General features: G+C 33.1%; 3 protein-coding genes across 5 annotated transcripts; 2 read left to right on the forward strand and 1 right to left on the reverse strand.

The window, feature by feature from the left end:
- The first annotated feature begins 2,333 nt into the window (after window positions 1-2,333).
- Window positions 2,334-5,254, forward strand: LOC8261728 (putative serine/threonine-protein kinase-like protein CCR3). Its single transcript, XM_015727899.3, has one exon. It carries the CDS (start codon window positions 2,526-2,528, stop codon window positions 4,974-4,976), a length of 2,451 nt encoding a protein of 816 aa, XP_015583385.2. The 5' UTR covers window positions 2,334-2,525; the 3' UTR covers window positions 4,977-5,254.
- A 2,245-nt stretch (window positions 5,255-7,499) lies between these two features.
- On the reverse strand, window positions 7,500-13,356 carry LOC8261730 (NF-X1-type zinc finger protein NFXL2). 3 transcript variants are annotated; one of them, XM_002533338.4, is made up of 13 exons: window positions 12,106-13,348; window positions 11,691-11,804; window positions 11,563-11,618; window positions 11,282-11,348; window positions 10,853-10,945; window positions 10,191-10,276; window positions 9,924-10,086; window positions 9,651-9,824; window positions 9,249-9,439; window positions 8,753-8,834; window positions 8,392-8,598; window positions 8,021-8,110; window positions 7,500-7,940 (listed from the first exon to the last, which is right to left on the reverse strand). In XM_002533338.4, exons 1-13 carry the CDS (start codon window positions 13,249-13,251, stop codon window positions 7,782-7,784), a joined length of 2,628 nt encoding a protein of 875 aa, XP_002533384.2. In that variant the 5' UTR covers window positions 13,252-13,348; the 3' UTR covers window positions 7,500-7,781. The 3 variants fall into 3 exon arrangements, with proteins under 3 accessions (XP_002533384.2, XP_048231477.1, XP_048231476.1); XM_048375520.1 differs by having other exon boundaries at window positions 11,691-11,788; window positions 12,106-12,273; XM_048375519.1 differs by lacking the exons at window positions 7,500-7,940; window positions 8,021-8,110 and having other exon boundaries at window positions 8,391-8,561; window positions 12,106-13,356.
- Window positions 13,357-14,217: 861 nt separating this feature from the next.
- Window positions 14,218-16,306, forward strand: LOC112536908 (putative serine/threonine-protein kinase-like protein CCR3). The gene is made up of 2 exons (XM_048375527.1): window positions 14,218-14,617; window positions 14,719-16,306. The coding sequence occupies exon 2, from the start codon at window positions 15,714-15,716 to the stop codon at window positions 16,158-16,160; it is 447 nt and encodes a 148-aa protein (XP_048231484.1). The 5' UTR covers window positions 14,218-14,617; window positions 14,719-15,713; the 3' UTR covers window positions 16,161-16,306.
- Window positions 16,307-17,175: the final 869 nt, after the last annotated feature.

A 17,175-nucleotide genomic window follows, 5' to 3' on the forward strand; every position in this document is an offset into this window, starting at 1 on the left:
TATCTAATTAGAAACAAAAAAAAAAAAAAAAGCCAACAATGAATAGCCACCTGTTCCATAGAGCAAAAGAAATTGACACTGCCACTCGGATTTAAATCCAATTTGAATTTTCTGTTCCTATTCCGTTTATAATATATTTATAAAAATATTAAATATTTTATTTACTTTTACACTTAATGTGAATATATTATTTATATTAAATTATCTCTTAATATTATAAGATTAAAAATAATTTTATAAATATTTTAAATGTTACTCTAAATGGATAAGAATTCAAACAAAATATATAAATTAATTATTAATTTATTGTATCATCGTAACATATCAAATTTGATTGAATCAATGAGTAAGAATTCGGACAAAATATATGAATTATGTAGAATTGATTATTATTTTATTATATCATTGTATATCAATATTAAATTTGATTAAATTAATAAAAAAACATAATTTTAATATCTTTTGACTACATGTTCCTTTGTAAGTACATTATTTTCATGCATGCATAAGAGATTTCTATTTAGTAAAAATATAATATAAATTTTATTTAATTTATAGAAAGTTTAATATAATGCCCATTATATAATAAACATAGTTATCTTCTCACTTTGATTATAAATATAAAATTTACCTAACTCAAAAGAAAATACAAATCTAAAGTTTATTGCTTTTAATAAAAAAAAGTTCTTATAACTTCAGCAGTATAATAAAATGTAAAATTAAAAAATATAAAATTTAACGTTGTAGTTTATCTTTCTAATTGGTAAATATTTTAGTATTTTGAGAATTAAAATATTAATAATTTGTATTTAAATCTACTAACACGGATTAACTAAATAGTTGCAGTTTATTCATTTAATATTAATTGATTGTGTTTACTCCTAATTTCAGTACTTACCAATTTAGATGTTATTCAAAATTAGTCAAATCAGTTTTCATAGGATTTAAAAAGATTTTAAAAATTTATAATTTGATTTTCTTTTTTAATTCTAATTAATAGAGATAAATTTTAAATAATCTGATAAAACTATAAAATTTTACATTTCATCATTTATTCGATAAAATTAATTTTATTTAAAATTTAAATTTTTTAATTAATAGCCGTATTAATAAATTTAGGTATAAATTATTAATAATATAATTGTGAAAAAATTAAATATTATTAAGAAAATTTTAAAACCTGTCGCTTCAAAAAAGTTAAATTTTGAAATCAATTTTTATAGTTTTGGGCATAAATGTTGATGGAGCATAATAAACGCCGTCCAAGGTTTTGTTTTGTTTTTTTTTTCCTAAACCTTTTTTGTTGTCATTTTTTGTGTATTTATTTTTGGTCAATATCCAGAGAATTATGAGGCGCGTAAAGAACACGTGGGACTTTGTCAAAAAAAAGGCAAGTGCATGCCCCGGTTTCAGGCACGTGGAATTCACCCATTTTCTTGTTTGCCTAACAAACTTTATTTATTTGTTTTTAATCATTTCTTTTATTTGGTCATTCAAATAAAGAGTTCTCTAATTTTAAAATTCTTTATAAATAGTAAGATGTTGTATGTAATTATAGAGGTAATATGGAAATAATGCAACAAATGTTAGGTAAGAGTTACACTCTACTCAAAAGAAAAAAGGATTAATTTTATAACTTTTTAATGAATATTATTTTTTTCTATCAAGCTTTTGGTTTATTTAGAAAATAAAAAAATAAGTAATTTGAGAAAATAATTTAAAATATAAGGATGGAAGAATTTCAATATAGTAAATTCTATTTTAATAATTACTTTTGTTAATAGATTGATATCATATATAAGAAATAATATAGTCAATGCAATCACAAACCAATTTCTTTTTAATTCAATGGAAGGGACTTTTGCAATAAAAACTCTTTTGAGTTTCTTAAATTGAAGGTTCATTTCAAGAACCTATGATGTTCTATAAATATACTAATTAAGTTACATTTTAATTGGTAATTTTAACAATAGTTTAAATTAAAAAATGGTGGCAGTCAAATAGTTACAATTTCACTGATTAAATAAGAAGAGGGATTTTTTTTTTATTATTTTTATAAGAAAAAGAATGAATTGCACATGGATGTGGCTTTGCTCTTGTTTATGTAACATGTGCATCATAAAGAACAATTTAATAATAAAATCACCAAGTATCAAATTTAATAGAGAAAAGATAATACCCTTAATTTACAAAAATAAAATAAAATAAAAATAATTAGAACATTTTCAAATTTTAAAAGTAACATCAACATTTTATTAATATTCCTTGTAATTTAATACTATTACTACCAATAAATTATAAAAGAAATCGTTTTTCCCCCTCATAAATAGCAAATTTAAATAAACCGTCCAAACACCTCCTTGACACTTTTTAACAGTCTTTTTTACTTCAAAGAAAGTCTAAACTGACACCTGAAAGCTGAAACTCTCATCCCTCTCTCTCTCTCTCAAATTAGCCAAATGATGCTCGCCGGAATAGACCACCAGCACCACCACTCCGGCCACTGCAGACTCTCGTTCTCTTAAATGACGAAACTTCCCTTTTCCTCTGTCATCACCCTTTCTTTAACTGCTCTCACATTCCTCAGTCTCTTTCCATTCAAAGCCCATCCTTTAGGTTCCGGCTCGACAATCGCCGTCACCTCCACCGCCGTGTGCGGCATCGTGGCGGCGAGGACTAACCAGTATATAATTTGTTATGAGGATGGTAACATAATATACGTTGAACCCACAATCTCTTTCTCCGCCATCTCCGGCGGCCAGAATTTCTTTTGCGGCCTCCGGTCCGGTGGCTATGCTTTCTTGTGTTGGGATACATCAAATTCAAATCTCTCTTTAGGTTACAATAACCCAAAAAGAGTTTACTATAATACTACTGTTTTATTACAGAATATTGCTGTTGGTGGAAATCAAGTTTGTGGGTTGTTAAACAACACTGTTTCTAGTGTTGATGGTGCTGGTAGTGTTCAATGTTGGAGAGGAAATGGAAGTTCTAGTAACGGATCACCGGCGGATAGTGATAAGTTTCAGTCAATCTCATCCGGATTTGGTTTCAATTGTGGAATTTTGATGAATAATAGTAGAATTATGTGTTGGGGTAGCAATCCAATTGGAAAAGATATTGAATCTGAATTTGGGAATATGTCAATGATGAGTATTGTAGCTGGTGGTTCACATGTTTGTGGTGTGAATTCAACTGGGGCTTTAGTTTGTAAAGGGGACAATACTTCTGGTCAATTAGATGTTCCTTTAAATTCTACTGCATTTGAGTATTCACAATTGGCTCTTGGGGTTAATCATAGTTGTGCACTTAGATATGAGGGATCAGTTGTTTGTTGGGGTGGAAGTGGTGAGTATTCTGTAAATGGAACTAAAGATCTTCATTTTGAGTCTATTGTTTCAGGTTCTAATTTTACTTGTGGATTGACTACTAGTAATTTATCAATAATGTGTTGGGGACCTGGTTGGTCTAATGTTGATAATTCTGGTATTCAGATTCTTCCATTGCCTGATCGAATTCTTCCTGGACCTTGTGTGCAATCTTCTTGTGAAGGTACAAGAATGTATCCTGATTCTGATGGGTTGTGTTCTGGTTCAGGGAATGTCTGCTATCCTCCGGGATTAAATATTTCTATGCTCTTCCCACCGTCGCCACCACAACCACCATTTTTGCCATTCCCGCCTTCGCCATCAGTATTGCCTTCTCCATCATCTCCATCGAAGGAATTGACAACTGGGTTATTGGTGTTTTGCATTATTGGATCAGTAGGAGGTTTTGCTGGTATTTGCACAATTATTTATTGCTTGTGGACTGGTGTTTGTTTTGGGAAAAAGAAAGTGCATAATTCCGTTCAACCCACAATAACTAGAGGTGGTTCCAACGGTGGTACAACATCGAATAACAGTGGTATTCTTTCGAGATCATCGACCATTATGCGCCAGAGCTCGAGGGCAATGAGACGCCAGAGGAGTGGAACCTCATCGAAGCATGCAGACAAAGCTGAGGAATTTAGTCTAGGTGAGCTAGCTGCTGCTACGAATGATTTCTCACTAGATAACAAGATTGGTGCAGGGAGCTTTGGTGTTGTATATAGAGGCAAATTAGCTGATGGTCGCGAAGTGGCTATTAAGAGAGGTGAAACAGGGCAGAAGACGAAGAAATTTCAAGAGAAAGAGAGTGCATTTGAATCTGAATTGTCATTCTTGTCAAGGGTTCACCACAAGCATCTGGTAAGGCTTGTTGGTTACTGCGAAGATGGGGATGAGAGGCTTTTAGTTTACGAGTACATGAAGAATGGCGCTCTATATGATCATTTACATGACAAGAACAACATTAAAAAGAATAGTAGTGTCATCAATTCATGGAAAATGAGGATCAAGATTGCATTAGATGCTGCTAGAGGAATCGAATATCTTCACAATTACGCAGTCCCATCAATAATCCACAGAGATATCAAGTCTTCTAACATCTTGCTCGACGCAAATTGGATAGCAAGAGTTTCTGATTTTGGATTATCGTTGATGGGGCCTGAATCTGATAGAGATTACAGGCCAATGAAGGCAGCAGGAACAGTTGGTTACATTGATCCTGAGTACTACGGTCTAAATGTGTTAACAGCAAAGAGTGATGTGTATGGCCTTGGAGTGGTACTATTAGAACTTTTGACAGGGAAGAGAGCAATATTCAAAGGTGATGATAATGGAGGGACACCAACAAGTATAGTGGATTTTGCAGTGCCAAGGATTATGTCTGGTGAATTAGCTAAGGTATTGGATCACAGGGTCGGTCCGCCGGAGCTCAATGAAGCAGAGGCAGTAGAATTGGTAGCATATACAGCCCTCCATTGTGTGAACTTAGAAGGGAAAGATAGGCCAACTATGGCTGACATTGTTGCTAATTTGGAAAGAGCTTTGTCTCTCTGTGATGGTAGCCATGGCAGCATCTCCAGTGGTACAATCTCAGTAGTTTCAGAATGAAACAAACACCACCTAGTAAGCCTTCCCCCCAACAAAAAAGAAAACACAAATTCAATTCTTCAATTTTTAGATAATTTCTTTGGCATAATTTGATGTAAAGATTTAGGGGTTACCTTTCTTCTCTTTCCTTTATTTATTTATTTATTTTTTCTTTCTAAATTTTTACAGGAATCATTAGTTTCTTCTAACATTTGAGCTGTAGTGTAGGATTTTTTTATGAACACTGACAGCAATGAGAATGATTACATGATATATTCTCATGAAGAATGTTCTTTTTATTTTTTCACACACATACTTTGCCTACATCCAAACCCTGTTATTATTTTCTTGAAATGCTAAATTAATTTAGTGTTTATAATGCAGGATTCTTTTATATTTCCTTCTTATCCTTTTGAATTTCTTTTTCAAAAAAAATTGAAAAAGAAAAAGAAAGATTATTTAAATATTTTAGAGTGTATTAATGACTTCATTGACTTGGGTACAAGTGATCAATAAATTTTAGTGTTGAAAAATCTAAATTCCTTGCTAGAGAGCAATTTAGTGATTTGATGTCAAAGGTGAAGACATATAAAAAGTGAACCAAAAATACACTTATTAGCTTTTCTAGGTGACATGTGATTTGCAAATGCACCAAACTCCAGGGATTGGGTTCACTGCATTTCTTAACCCCACAAAAGTACTCAAAATGCTTTTGCTTCAAAAGCTTCTTTAATTCCTCATCCATTAAAAAGGGGCAATGAAGAACATCATGCTGTGGTCCAATTTATTTTAGTTTGATGTGCATGAAATTTCTAAAAGAGAGAAGTTGGTCTAGTCTATTATATATATATATATATATATATATATATATATATATATATATATATATATATATATATATATAACACAATATTTTAAGTTAAGTGAACATTAATTTTTAACCTATGAAATACTTTTAGATAGGTTTGTACACTTTGGAAATTTGTGTGAAATTTTGACTTTGAAAATTCAATGTGAAAAGGGGGTCAATAGAATTGTGCTTTTGTTGAAAATATTCTACATCATTTGCTTGGACTTTTCTTTTGGTATATAAAATAGAACAAATTATATTGAAACCATGCGGTGCCTCCAAAATTTAATACCAATACAGTGTGTATAGAACATTAATAAGTGGGCTTCAGAGCAATTTAAATATGCATTTAGTGAAATTAAATGTTGTAAGGGTCAAAAATTGGTGGGACTCATATTCTCATGGGTGGTGGCCGGTGAACCACCTCCACCTCCACCACCACCACCATTATTACATTTTCCTCTCCTTTGTTCACATTAATGTAGAAGCATGTAGACATTTATGGATAGCTTTATTATCTCTTAGTAAACATTATGCAAAGAAAAGGGTACATATTGAGAGTTCATAGAAGGAGTGGGATACAAAAACCTATTTCTTTCATGCATTTAGTAACTTAGTATTCGATCAGGCTTGCATGTTTGCAATTTTCTTTTTTGTCTTATAATAAATAAATAAAGGCTGTTTTTTATGTACCCAAAAACTTTTAGCTATGGATTTCAAACCGGTCCAACAAAAGCACTAAATTCCTACATAAGAATAAAGAGTTCAAAGCTTATGCCTAGCCTCCATTCTGATGGAATCCACTAAATTTTAGGGAAAATAAATATTTTCTTTATAAATTTATGATATATATATATATTTATTTTTATTGTGTTAAAATATTAAAAATATAACACACGGTAAATTTGAAAAAAATAAAAAAATAAAAAAAAATTTGTTATTTTCTTTAAAAAAAATTACAATTAGAATATTTCTGAAAAAATTCTCTAAATTTTATTGATTTAACTCACGTGATATATTATAAGAAAGAATTTACGAAAGTAAGTTTATGGGTTTGTAAGAGTAAATATGCCAGATTTAGTGAAATGGCCCATTGCTTGTCAATTGATTAGTCCCAGTTGTGATCTGACCTGGCTCGAATTCAATCTCTAAATGGTGAATTCTGCATTTAATTTGTTTGATTTGATAAGGTTGCATTGGTTAATCCACCTTGATTCTATGTAGTGACAAGAATTCAATTTGTGTGCCCAATTTTCTAACTTGAGTGCATGATTTGTGCATAAATATTTTTTTTTTGCCTATTCTAATTATATACACTAAATTAATAAATAAATGCATTCCCTATATATTAAATTATTGAATTATAAAATAAATATTTAATACCAAAATATATAACTGATTTGTTACTTTGTTTCGAACTTAAATGTAACTGGCGGTCATTTTAAAAATGCTTAATTTTCAACATTCAACGTTCAAACTAATGCGTAGAGTCTACGCCACTGACTGCCACATACAGAGTGTACTGTGTTTTCCTTCAGGTACCATAGGGTTTCAGTTGCTGTGTTGGATAAATATAAAAAAAATATAATTAATTTTGAAATATATTTTCTATGTTTGAATGATAATTTGCCAATTAGAATTTTATACTGAGATTTTAATTATAATTTTTCTAATAAAAGAAGCTTACAGGAGAATTAATAAAGTAGAAAGTTATAACATAGAAATTAGGAAGTAAGACCTGATACAGGGGCCTGCTGTTTGTTGTTTCTTTCTTCTAGTAAAGATATACATTCTGTCTTGTATATATTGAACAAAACTATGGTGTAAATGAATTTATCAGACAAATTAAAAGAAACTTTATGCTGTCTGCTGATGATTTGGTGAAATCAGTATTGTTTAAGCTTCAAGTAAAAAGAATTTTTGTAATGCCTATCACTCCTCCAAGAGTTTAATGTGGCAGCTGGCCTTGAGAATGATTAGATTCGCGGATATCTTTGCCTTTGTCTTTGTTCTTCCACTTCATTCATCCAATCGGAGAGCCACATTAGACCCTTGTAGCCAAAATGTGCCACTGTTACCAGAGTCACCACAAGGGTGACTACTAGAAGAATCCATTTGATGGTGGCGACAAATTTCTGTTCCAAAAGAATGGTTATCATTAAACAAAAGATAAAGGGCAGTATAAATGCGTACTTTTACACCAGTACAAGTATACCTCAAGTCTTGAGATCTGCTTTGTTTCTTGTACTCGTTCACGGCGTTTTCTACGCTTTGCTACATTCTTTACAGTATCAGGCTCCTTTTCCTTTTTAACAATATCACGATATAATATCAGATTTCACATTCCAGAAGGCCATGGAAACAAGTAGTTGATGATGGGAGCATCGTTAATGATAATCTTGGTAATAAAAAGATAAGTGAGATAATATGGAACAGTGGAACAATTAAAGCATTATCTAGACCAGCCGGCGATGTGCAACAGTTAAACTTGTACTTGGCAAGCTATCTATTTAATATTTCAAGTAACTTCAGCGAATCAAATTGAAATGCACAGGTCAAAACAAGTGCAGTTGAAGTATAGGGTACCTCTAAATTTTTGAATTTACGCAAATGCAACTCCTGATCAACAACTTGCGCTTTACTCTTGCAATCTGAATTACAAGGAAGAAGTCCACTTCCAAATTGACTTTTGGAGACATCTTTGGGATCACGACCAGCTTTCCGGTAAGCTGCTTGAACATCTTGACATAGCCACTCTTTTTTCAACGTTTGGCATGAACAACGGACAGTAACCTTGTAAATATATAGTTGACATGGCAATTCAATAAATACCAGGCAGTGGAAATGTGTTATTATGCAATATCCAGAGAAAGATGATCCTGAACTAGCAGCCAACAGGTTACTGGTCTTTACAAATTATTGACAGCAACCTAATTAAAATTATTACCTTTTTACTGCACTTGTCAGATGACGGGCATTGACCAGGATGACAGGTCTCTGAGCATAAATGTGTACAATTGGGCAACTTCCTGCATTAAAGACATTCTATCAGTTCTGAATGCCCACAGGAATCTCATACTAACAGGACATTTGGAGCTAATATGAAAAGATCTAATTGCAAAATAAAGAAGCATAACACATGCATGCAGGAACTTTTTAGTCCCTTAAGAAAACATTGTCTCCTCAATTTCCACATATAATCACAGTTAAAGAAAGCCTATGGACTAGTAATTTCCATGTTATATAAGTTGGCAGATGACATACTAGGGAATAGGAGGTTTGGCTTCTCAGAGAAGAAAAGAAAAGGGAAGAGCTCATGCAATACTTGAAGTTGTTAAATGGTAAAAGAAAAAATAATAAAGGCTCATTGAAAAAATCAAGCAATAAAAGAAAAGAATGCTGCATAATGAACTCAAAAGTAATAAGAGAGGTCCAGATATAACCTGTGACAAGATCCACCACATGAGCGAACAGTCATTTGCTTCTCCTCTGACAAGCTGTTATAGTATAAGCACTCAAAAACATGGACCATAGAACCACAGTGACAAGATCGTTTCACAAGAACTTTGCAAGGGGGGCATTCCCCAGGATGACATGCAAGAGGGCAGAGATGCGCACAACTGGGCTTCCTCTCCTGAAATGGATCAAAAAGAATATTACCTAGCTTACCAGTACCAAAACCTAAAAAATGATGCTGAGGTGAAATATATTAGGCACACCAACAAATATCATGGTGAAGGGTGCATAACATGCCCTAAACTCATGAGAAAAACGATATTGAAAAAGAAAAAAATCCTACCAACACGGAAATCAAAGAGAAAAACCAACAGTATAAGGTCTTAAACCTTTTCACAAGGAAGATGGCATTTTTCGCAAGGCTCACTGAGGTGTTGAACCAATGATTTTGGGGACTGGCTCTTCAAAGCATGACAAGTTTTTGTACAGTAGTGATTGCCGCAAGGCAGAGGATTCCCACACAAATTATCACAGGAAAACAGTGTTCTGTCCGAGCAGACCATCTGAAATGAACAAACATAAGGAGAATAGTATATGAGTCCAAATAAAACACATTGCTTCCAATAGGAAAATAAGCAAACAAATGAACAAATGAGACCAACCATCCTCTCAGCTCCAAGGTGCTGGCCGACACAAGACCTCCAAACAAGTTCTGGGCAAGGAGGGCAGGGAGATCCTGGAGTACATTCATTTGGATGATTTGGTTTCTTTTTCTTTGGTTTCAGTGTGAATTCTGGATTAGGTGGGGGCCTTGGACCGTGACATCTAAACCATGAAACAGAAAGAATTACATGAAGGAATGATATCTGAAATTAGCCTGCAAATGAAATCACTGAGATAACAGTCACTAATTTAAAAGTACTGCAAACCTCAAGTTGCACTTATGGCCACATGGATATTCTTCTTCACAAAGTAATCGACACGGAGGACATGCACCATAATGGCATCTGTGCGGCTGAATAAGACATTTAAAATGGCTTAAAATCCTATCCAGCAAAATATGCTAGGGATAATGAAAAATTAACAATACCTCTTTGCTACATATGAGTTACATGAGCACAGAATTCGATACCAACAATGTAATAAAAAAAAAAAAAGGCATGCTGGCACTGCTGCAAAACCAATAGTCCAACTTCTGTTTAATGCAATTCAAGTTCACAGTTATCTTTCTGTACGGTAACATGTGGAATTGTGGATTATTAGATGTGATAAAACTTGAAAGTACATATCATAATAGTTACTAACCCAAATAGATAACTAATGTGTGTGTTCAAGCACAAGGGCATGCAAATGTAATGTATGCATATTGAAAACTGAATGCGCTGGGACACCCAATTATTTTGTGATATATGTATTTACGTGTGTATTTGAAATGCTAGAGAACTTACTATTAGGTTTAGGAACAACCTATGGGAATGATTATCAGGTTTAGCATTCATCATGCATTCTGATATATAGATGAGTAGAACTAGAACACCAAGAAAGCTTCAGTTGAAAACATATGCCAATAAGTATAGGAGACCAGTACTACCTTGCAATCAGAGCGATGCCTGCATAAAGGAGGTATACCACACAATTTACGACATCTAGGAGGCTTTTGGTCCATCTCAGTACCACAGGGAACCTAACAGAAAACCATAAAATATATTGATAATAAAAATAAGTAGTGGCTTTGACACACAACAAATGCAAGTGCAGGGAAACAAGTCCAATATGAGATTAAAGAATCCCTAGAACCCACGAACTATTAGTGTGAGCTACAGACCATTTTACTGAGAATACAATCTGATATACAAACATATAAAAAAGCAGGTTGCAGGATAATGTCCTATCTTAGCTTAGGATTGACCTAGACAGTATATATTGGAATGACCCAAAAATCTGTAGATCAGAATATCAGATGATCTATATGAAGCTCTATTTAGAAATGAGCAAAAGATTCAATTAAACAAACACTTACATCAAAGTGTGTCTCACCACACGCACAAGAGATTGTAACCATTACAGGGCAAGGAGCACAGGGACCTCTGCGAGAACAAAACCAACTAACTATTAAGATATTCTACGGTTTAGAGTATTATTCATAATTCACAAGTTCTCATTCGCTAAACAATAATGATAATGAAGGAAAAAATGCCAGATGAATGCCAAAGGCCTGCAACTCATCTCTGTCATTCCACCTATAATTAAAGTCAAAGTTAGACTCATGCATCAGCATTTAGACAATGCAAGCATACGTACCGATGGCATGGTGATGGGCATTTGTGATTCTTACATCGAAGCCTCTTACCACAAATCTGAAATTTCAAACATTTATTAACTCACAAGTACTAAAAACAGCATAAGCAAATAGGTATTGTGAGACACACCTCTGCACAAGGTGGGCAGTCCCCATCACAGCAGCGCCTTCTGCAAGCATGACGTCCACAATCTCTCATTGTTTGACACTTTCTTTCACATACCAAATCTTGATAACATGGAACCTAATCTAAATTTAGTTAAACCTTTCCAATTTCAACTTACACAAGCTTGATAAACAACAGTCAAAAGAAATGGAAAAGCAATGTAACGAAATCTTTCAGTTCATGATGAACTAATGATAATTGTTTCTTTTGCATCAGAAAATCATAATACATAGAAAACGTATGAAAGAAACTAATAAAGCTTAATAAATTAATATCATAACACCCATTACATAACACAGCAATTTTAAATTTTTGCAATACATCAATTAGGCAATCCTAACAGTAAAGCAACAAAATGACTGAACTGATCGTTGTTTACCTCTTTCCTGAAGCCGCCGCATCGGCAAGACTTAGTCACCACAAGTCTACAAGTTTCAATACACTGTCCTCTATGACACCTCTCATGACACTTATGCAAACCACAACTCAACGTTTTATCACAAGTAGCACCACAAACTGGCACAACAATATCACAAGCGATTCCTTCATACACTTTCTTTCCACAAGGACAAGTCCTTTTCCCTTGAAGAGGACACTCTCCACATTCTCCTGAGTGGCACCCTCTTTCACATACATGCTTTCCACACCCTAACATTCTCTCACAAGAATTCTCACATTTAAATTCCCTTTCGCAGCACTTCCTCTCCTCCTTTCTCCTTCCACAAAAACATCGATAAACTCCGCGATTTTCACATGGAGGACAGCAATCTCCATCATGACAAATTTTTTCACATTTATGAATATTGCAATCTAATAACTTGTCACATTTATTATTACATGAAAAGAACTTGAACCCACATCTTTTAACATCTTCAATTTTGCCACAAAAGCATTTAACTTTAACTAATTTGGGGCAAGAAGGACACGGCCCAGGATGACAAAGTAACAAGCAATGATGACCGCAGTTATTTTTCAATGGTCTATTACAGATTTCACCGCAAGAATGTGGTAAAATCCATGGATTATCATGTGGGGGGTTTTCAATTTTACCACAGAAGCAGAAATAAGTTTTCGGGATTAGAGATTTGGTGTAGACTGATCTGCATTTGGGGCAATTCCAGGTGGCGGTTTCTGCGGCTCTCTCAGGGGAGATAGGGAGGCGCGTGGATGCACGGTAAGCGGAGAGATTGGAGGACTGCTGCGCCCAGGATTGTATACAGAGAAGGTGGAAAACGGCGTAGCATAAGGAAGAGCAGGACCAAGTTGGATCTGAGGGTTTGATGCGTTCGAGACAAATGAGACATGAAAGTGCTCCTGAGGATGATGAGGTTAAAAAAGATTGGATTTTTATGAGGTCTTGAGGCGTTGGTGATTGGGTATTATCGCTGATGTTTTTTGTGTGTGAGAAGTAGGATTTGAAAATTGAGTTTGAGAGGTCTGTGTGTTGATGGTGGTGGTTGGATTGGTCGGAATCAGAATCGGAGTCAGAGAAAGGCTGATGGTGGTTGGATGTGGAGGAGGACATGGCGGAAATTCGAAGATTCTGGAGTGAATTTTGGGGGGTAAAAGCGATGCTGTCAGCACAAAATGATCGAGGCCGGAGAAGTATAATACTAATTTAGTATATGTATTTCTGAAATCTTACATTTTAATCCTCTATATTTTTATTATGTTTTCTTCTGTAAGTTGTGGGTTATTTTATAAAGTAAATGATTAAGGAATAAATAGAACATAACTATTTTTAGTTATGGACAAATTTTTTATTTTATTTTTACAATTTGTCATTAAAATAAATATTTGATTTGTCTTTATTTTTTAGCTTTTATTCAATAAATTTTTAATTATAAAATTTAATATACGCCTCTTATCCAACTTTTACTTTTGAATATATGTAGTTAAAGAAATAATTACACTCTTATTGTTTTTAAAACAAGTCAAATTATATTATTATTTAGATATTCTATCCCATTAAAAGTAAAGAATTACTAACATAAAAAGAGAAAAATAGATTAAGAATAAAAATAAATAAATATATATATATATATATATATATATAATCATTTAATCTACTTTATTAATCAATTCCTTTTAAACAGTCAATTTATAATTTAATACAACAATAAACATAATCTAAGAATTAAAAAATATAATAAATATTTCAAAATTATAAATACTAAATGGTAAATTTTTTTATTTAACTTTAATATTTTATGGCATTATATGGCGTTAACATTATTCGGTAAAAGCTGTCTCCTTCTGTACTTACAAAAAAGGAGATATTTCTTTTCAGTTTTATTTTATATTTTATTTTTATTTATTTAAACTATACAAAAATTATAATTAATTCAAATCTAGTTGCGGAAAAAATATTTAAATTTAATTTGATTTCTTATAGCATTGAGTTATAATAGTTCGAGTCTTTTATTATTATGATTTAAATACAAATTACTCAGATGATAGTGGCAATAATAACAGTATTAAGATCATTGAGAGAAATGAGATCATCCTGCAGAAGAGTATACCGATGGTGCAAGTCTTATTATTTAATTGTGTTCTTATGGGGCATCAGTCATTTCCTACTTCTTTACCTTTCCCTCTGCCATGCTGCCAGGGCACTTTGTTTTCAGAGTACGCAGAAGTATAAAAGAGATGCCCAAAAGTCTAAACTGTGTAGAGCCAGAGACTGACACAGATCAGCATCACTTTTTACTATATTGTATGCTTATGTCTCTTCATCCTTCTATTTAAGCAGTTTTTGGATTCTGCAGGTTCTTTCAGGATAATCAGTAAGAGAGTACTATGGCTGAATCCATCTACATAAAACTGAAGAACATGATGTTGGGATGAGAATTATCCGGTGCCAAGTAGAGCAGATCACTTACAATCAGAAAGTTAGTACCAGTAGTATGTTATGAACCTAGTTGTAACAGTATGATCTTGCAAGATATTCATTTCGATTTCTAGCAGCTAAGTTTTTCCTTTTCTGAAACAGGTTACTATGCTGGAACGTGCTATCATCATCATGAACTTCATCTTTGAGATTCCATCTGCTGTTTTTGATCAGATATCCTCTGTGCATAAGCCTCAATATGCTCTTCTTAGTATGGTGATGTCTTTGGTAGTTATGATCATTTCCATCATTGATCTTGTTCACAAGGGTCGAAGGGAAAGAGTTTCTTGCATGAAGAAAGGGATGATACCTTGGTTTTATTACCCAAATCGAAATCGAAACCCTTTCGTTTCATTTATTGATATGATTGGATTAGTTTGTGCCATCATTCAATGTGTTTTTACAACAGTAGCATAACCCTTTCTGTCTAGGCATGCTGATAATCCTGTCAACCTGAATGTTTGGCCTATGATATTTGCCTTTGGTGTATTGTACTCTAGATTTTTGCAGAAACCTGCACGGAGAAGGCCAACCCCAGTTGTAAGAGCCGAAGACATGGAAATGAATTTACTTCAGCTGCAATTGCAGATAACATCGTTTCAGGAGATCCTCCAAAAAGATTGCCAACCTCATTTGCAAGGACGGTATATGGAAAAGAATTTACTCCGGCTGAGCTTGCTGCTGCTACCAATCATTTCAAGAACAAGATCAGTTCAGGAAGCGTTGGTGCTGTTTATAAAGGGAAATTACTTGATGATCAAGAAGTGGCAATCAAGAGAAGACCCACAGGCCAACTGAGAAAATTGTCAGTCCTGTCAACACTTCACCACAAAAACTTAGTTAGGCTCATTGGTTACTGTGAAGCTGGAGACGAGAAGATTTAGTTTACGAGTACATGAAAAAACAGATCTCTCTATGACCATTTACATGACAAGAACAATACTGATAAGAAAAGTAGTCTGATAAATTCCTGGAAAAGGAGGATCAAGATTGCATTAGATGCTGCAGTAGGAATTAATTATCTTCACAATGAGTTGAACACAAATATTATCCACAGAAACATCAGGTCTTCTCACATCTTGCTTGACACGAACTGGATGGCGAGAGTTTCAGATTTTGGACCGTCACTGATAGGTCCTGAATATGAAATTTTGTGCATCGATCCTGAATTCAACAGAATACTGAATGCAAAGAGCGATGTGTACAGTTTCGGTGTGGTATTGCTGGTACTTCTGACAGGCAAGGCAGCTATATTCGAGGATATTGATAGTAGAAGAGGCCTAATAGATATAGCGAGTTTTGCAGTGCCTAAAATTCTGTCTAATGAATTATTCATGGTATTGGATCCTAGGGTCGGTCCACCTGAACAAACTGGTAACGAGGCAGAGGCCGTGGATTTAGTGGCGAAAACTGCAGTTTGTTGTATGAATTTGGAAGGGAAAAACAGGCCAACTATGTCTGATATTGCTGCTAATTTGAAACAAAGTTTTTCTTTATGCGATGGATGGTTATTGAGGATAATCGACATTGAAGCAGGGAAGTAGCAGATATCAGTCTAATGATGTTCTATAGTTAATTTACTCTCATTCTTGTAATTATGCAATATTTCTTTGGTGTTTCAGTTTCTAAATATGTTTTATCAGCTTTACAAGTTCAAGAAATCTCCACAAAACTATTCCATGGCTAAAATACATCACACACAACATACACAGTTGAATAATAATGCTTAATACCTCAGTCCATTCACGTAACAATTCAACATGGCCGATTGCAGATATTAGAATGACGTGAACGGCTTTATGTTTTCTTTTTTCCTTGGGAATTTCTGCAGTTGTACTTTGTTTTTTATGTTACTAAAAACTATGAAAAAGTTGTAGCAATTCATTTTGCGATTATGAAAATATTTAATATTTTTTATAAACTTACTATTTTTAGTATTTTTTGACTTTGCCCGGTAATTATATTTTATAATATCATAAACTTTTTTTGAAATAATTAAACTTATGAAAAATTATTTTAATTTACAAAAAAATATAAAGATGATTATATTTTTCGAAAGAAAATAATTAGTTTCTTGATTTGAAAAATTTTATTATTTTCATAAATTTACTATTTTTTTTGTAAATCATTGATTTTTGTAAAAATAATCATATATTTTTATAATGCCATATTTTTTTCATCTATAATAAGACTTATAAAAATTTATTTTAATTAAAAGAAAAATACAAAGAGAATTATCATTTTTTCATCACGTAGCAACTCATCTTGAAATTACAGAAATTTTATTATCTTTTGTAAATTTACCAAAATTTCCGTAAATGTTTGATTTATAGTGGGTAGTAAAAATAAACTTGTAGAAGAATTATAAACTTTAACGTATAAGATCTAATTTATTTATAAATCAATTGTCTTCAAAATACAGGGAATTACTTTGTTTTAAAAAAAAAAACAGTAAAAGCTGTTATTATCCTGAGTTATGATGGAACTTTCATTGAAGGGGCCTTGAAGGCCGGAAATGTAATTGCTAATTTGAAGCGAGGTTTGGCCAAAAGCTATCAA

The sequence above is a fragment of the Ricinus communis genome, chromosome 6 (genome assembly GCF_019578655.1).
Source record: "Ricinus communis isolate WT05 ecotype wild-type chromosome 6, ASM1957865v1, whole genome shotgun sequence".
In the NCBI taxonomy this organism is placed as follows: Eukaryota; Viridiplantae; Streptophyta; class Magnoliopsida; order Malpighiales; family Euphorbiaceae; genus Ricinus; species Ricinus communis.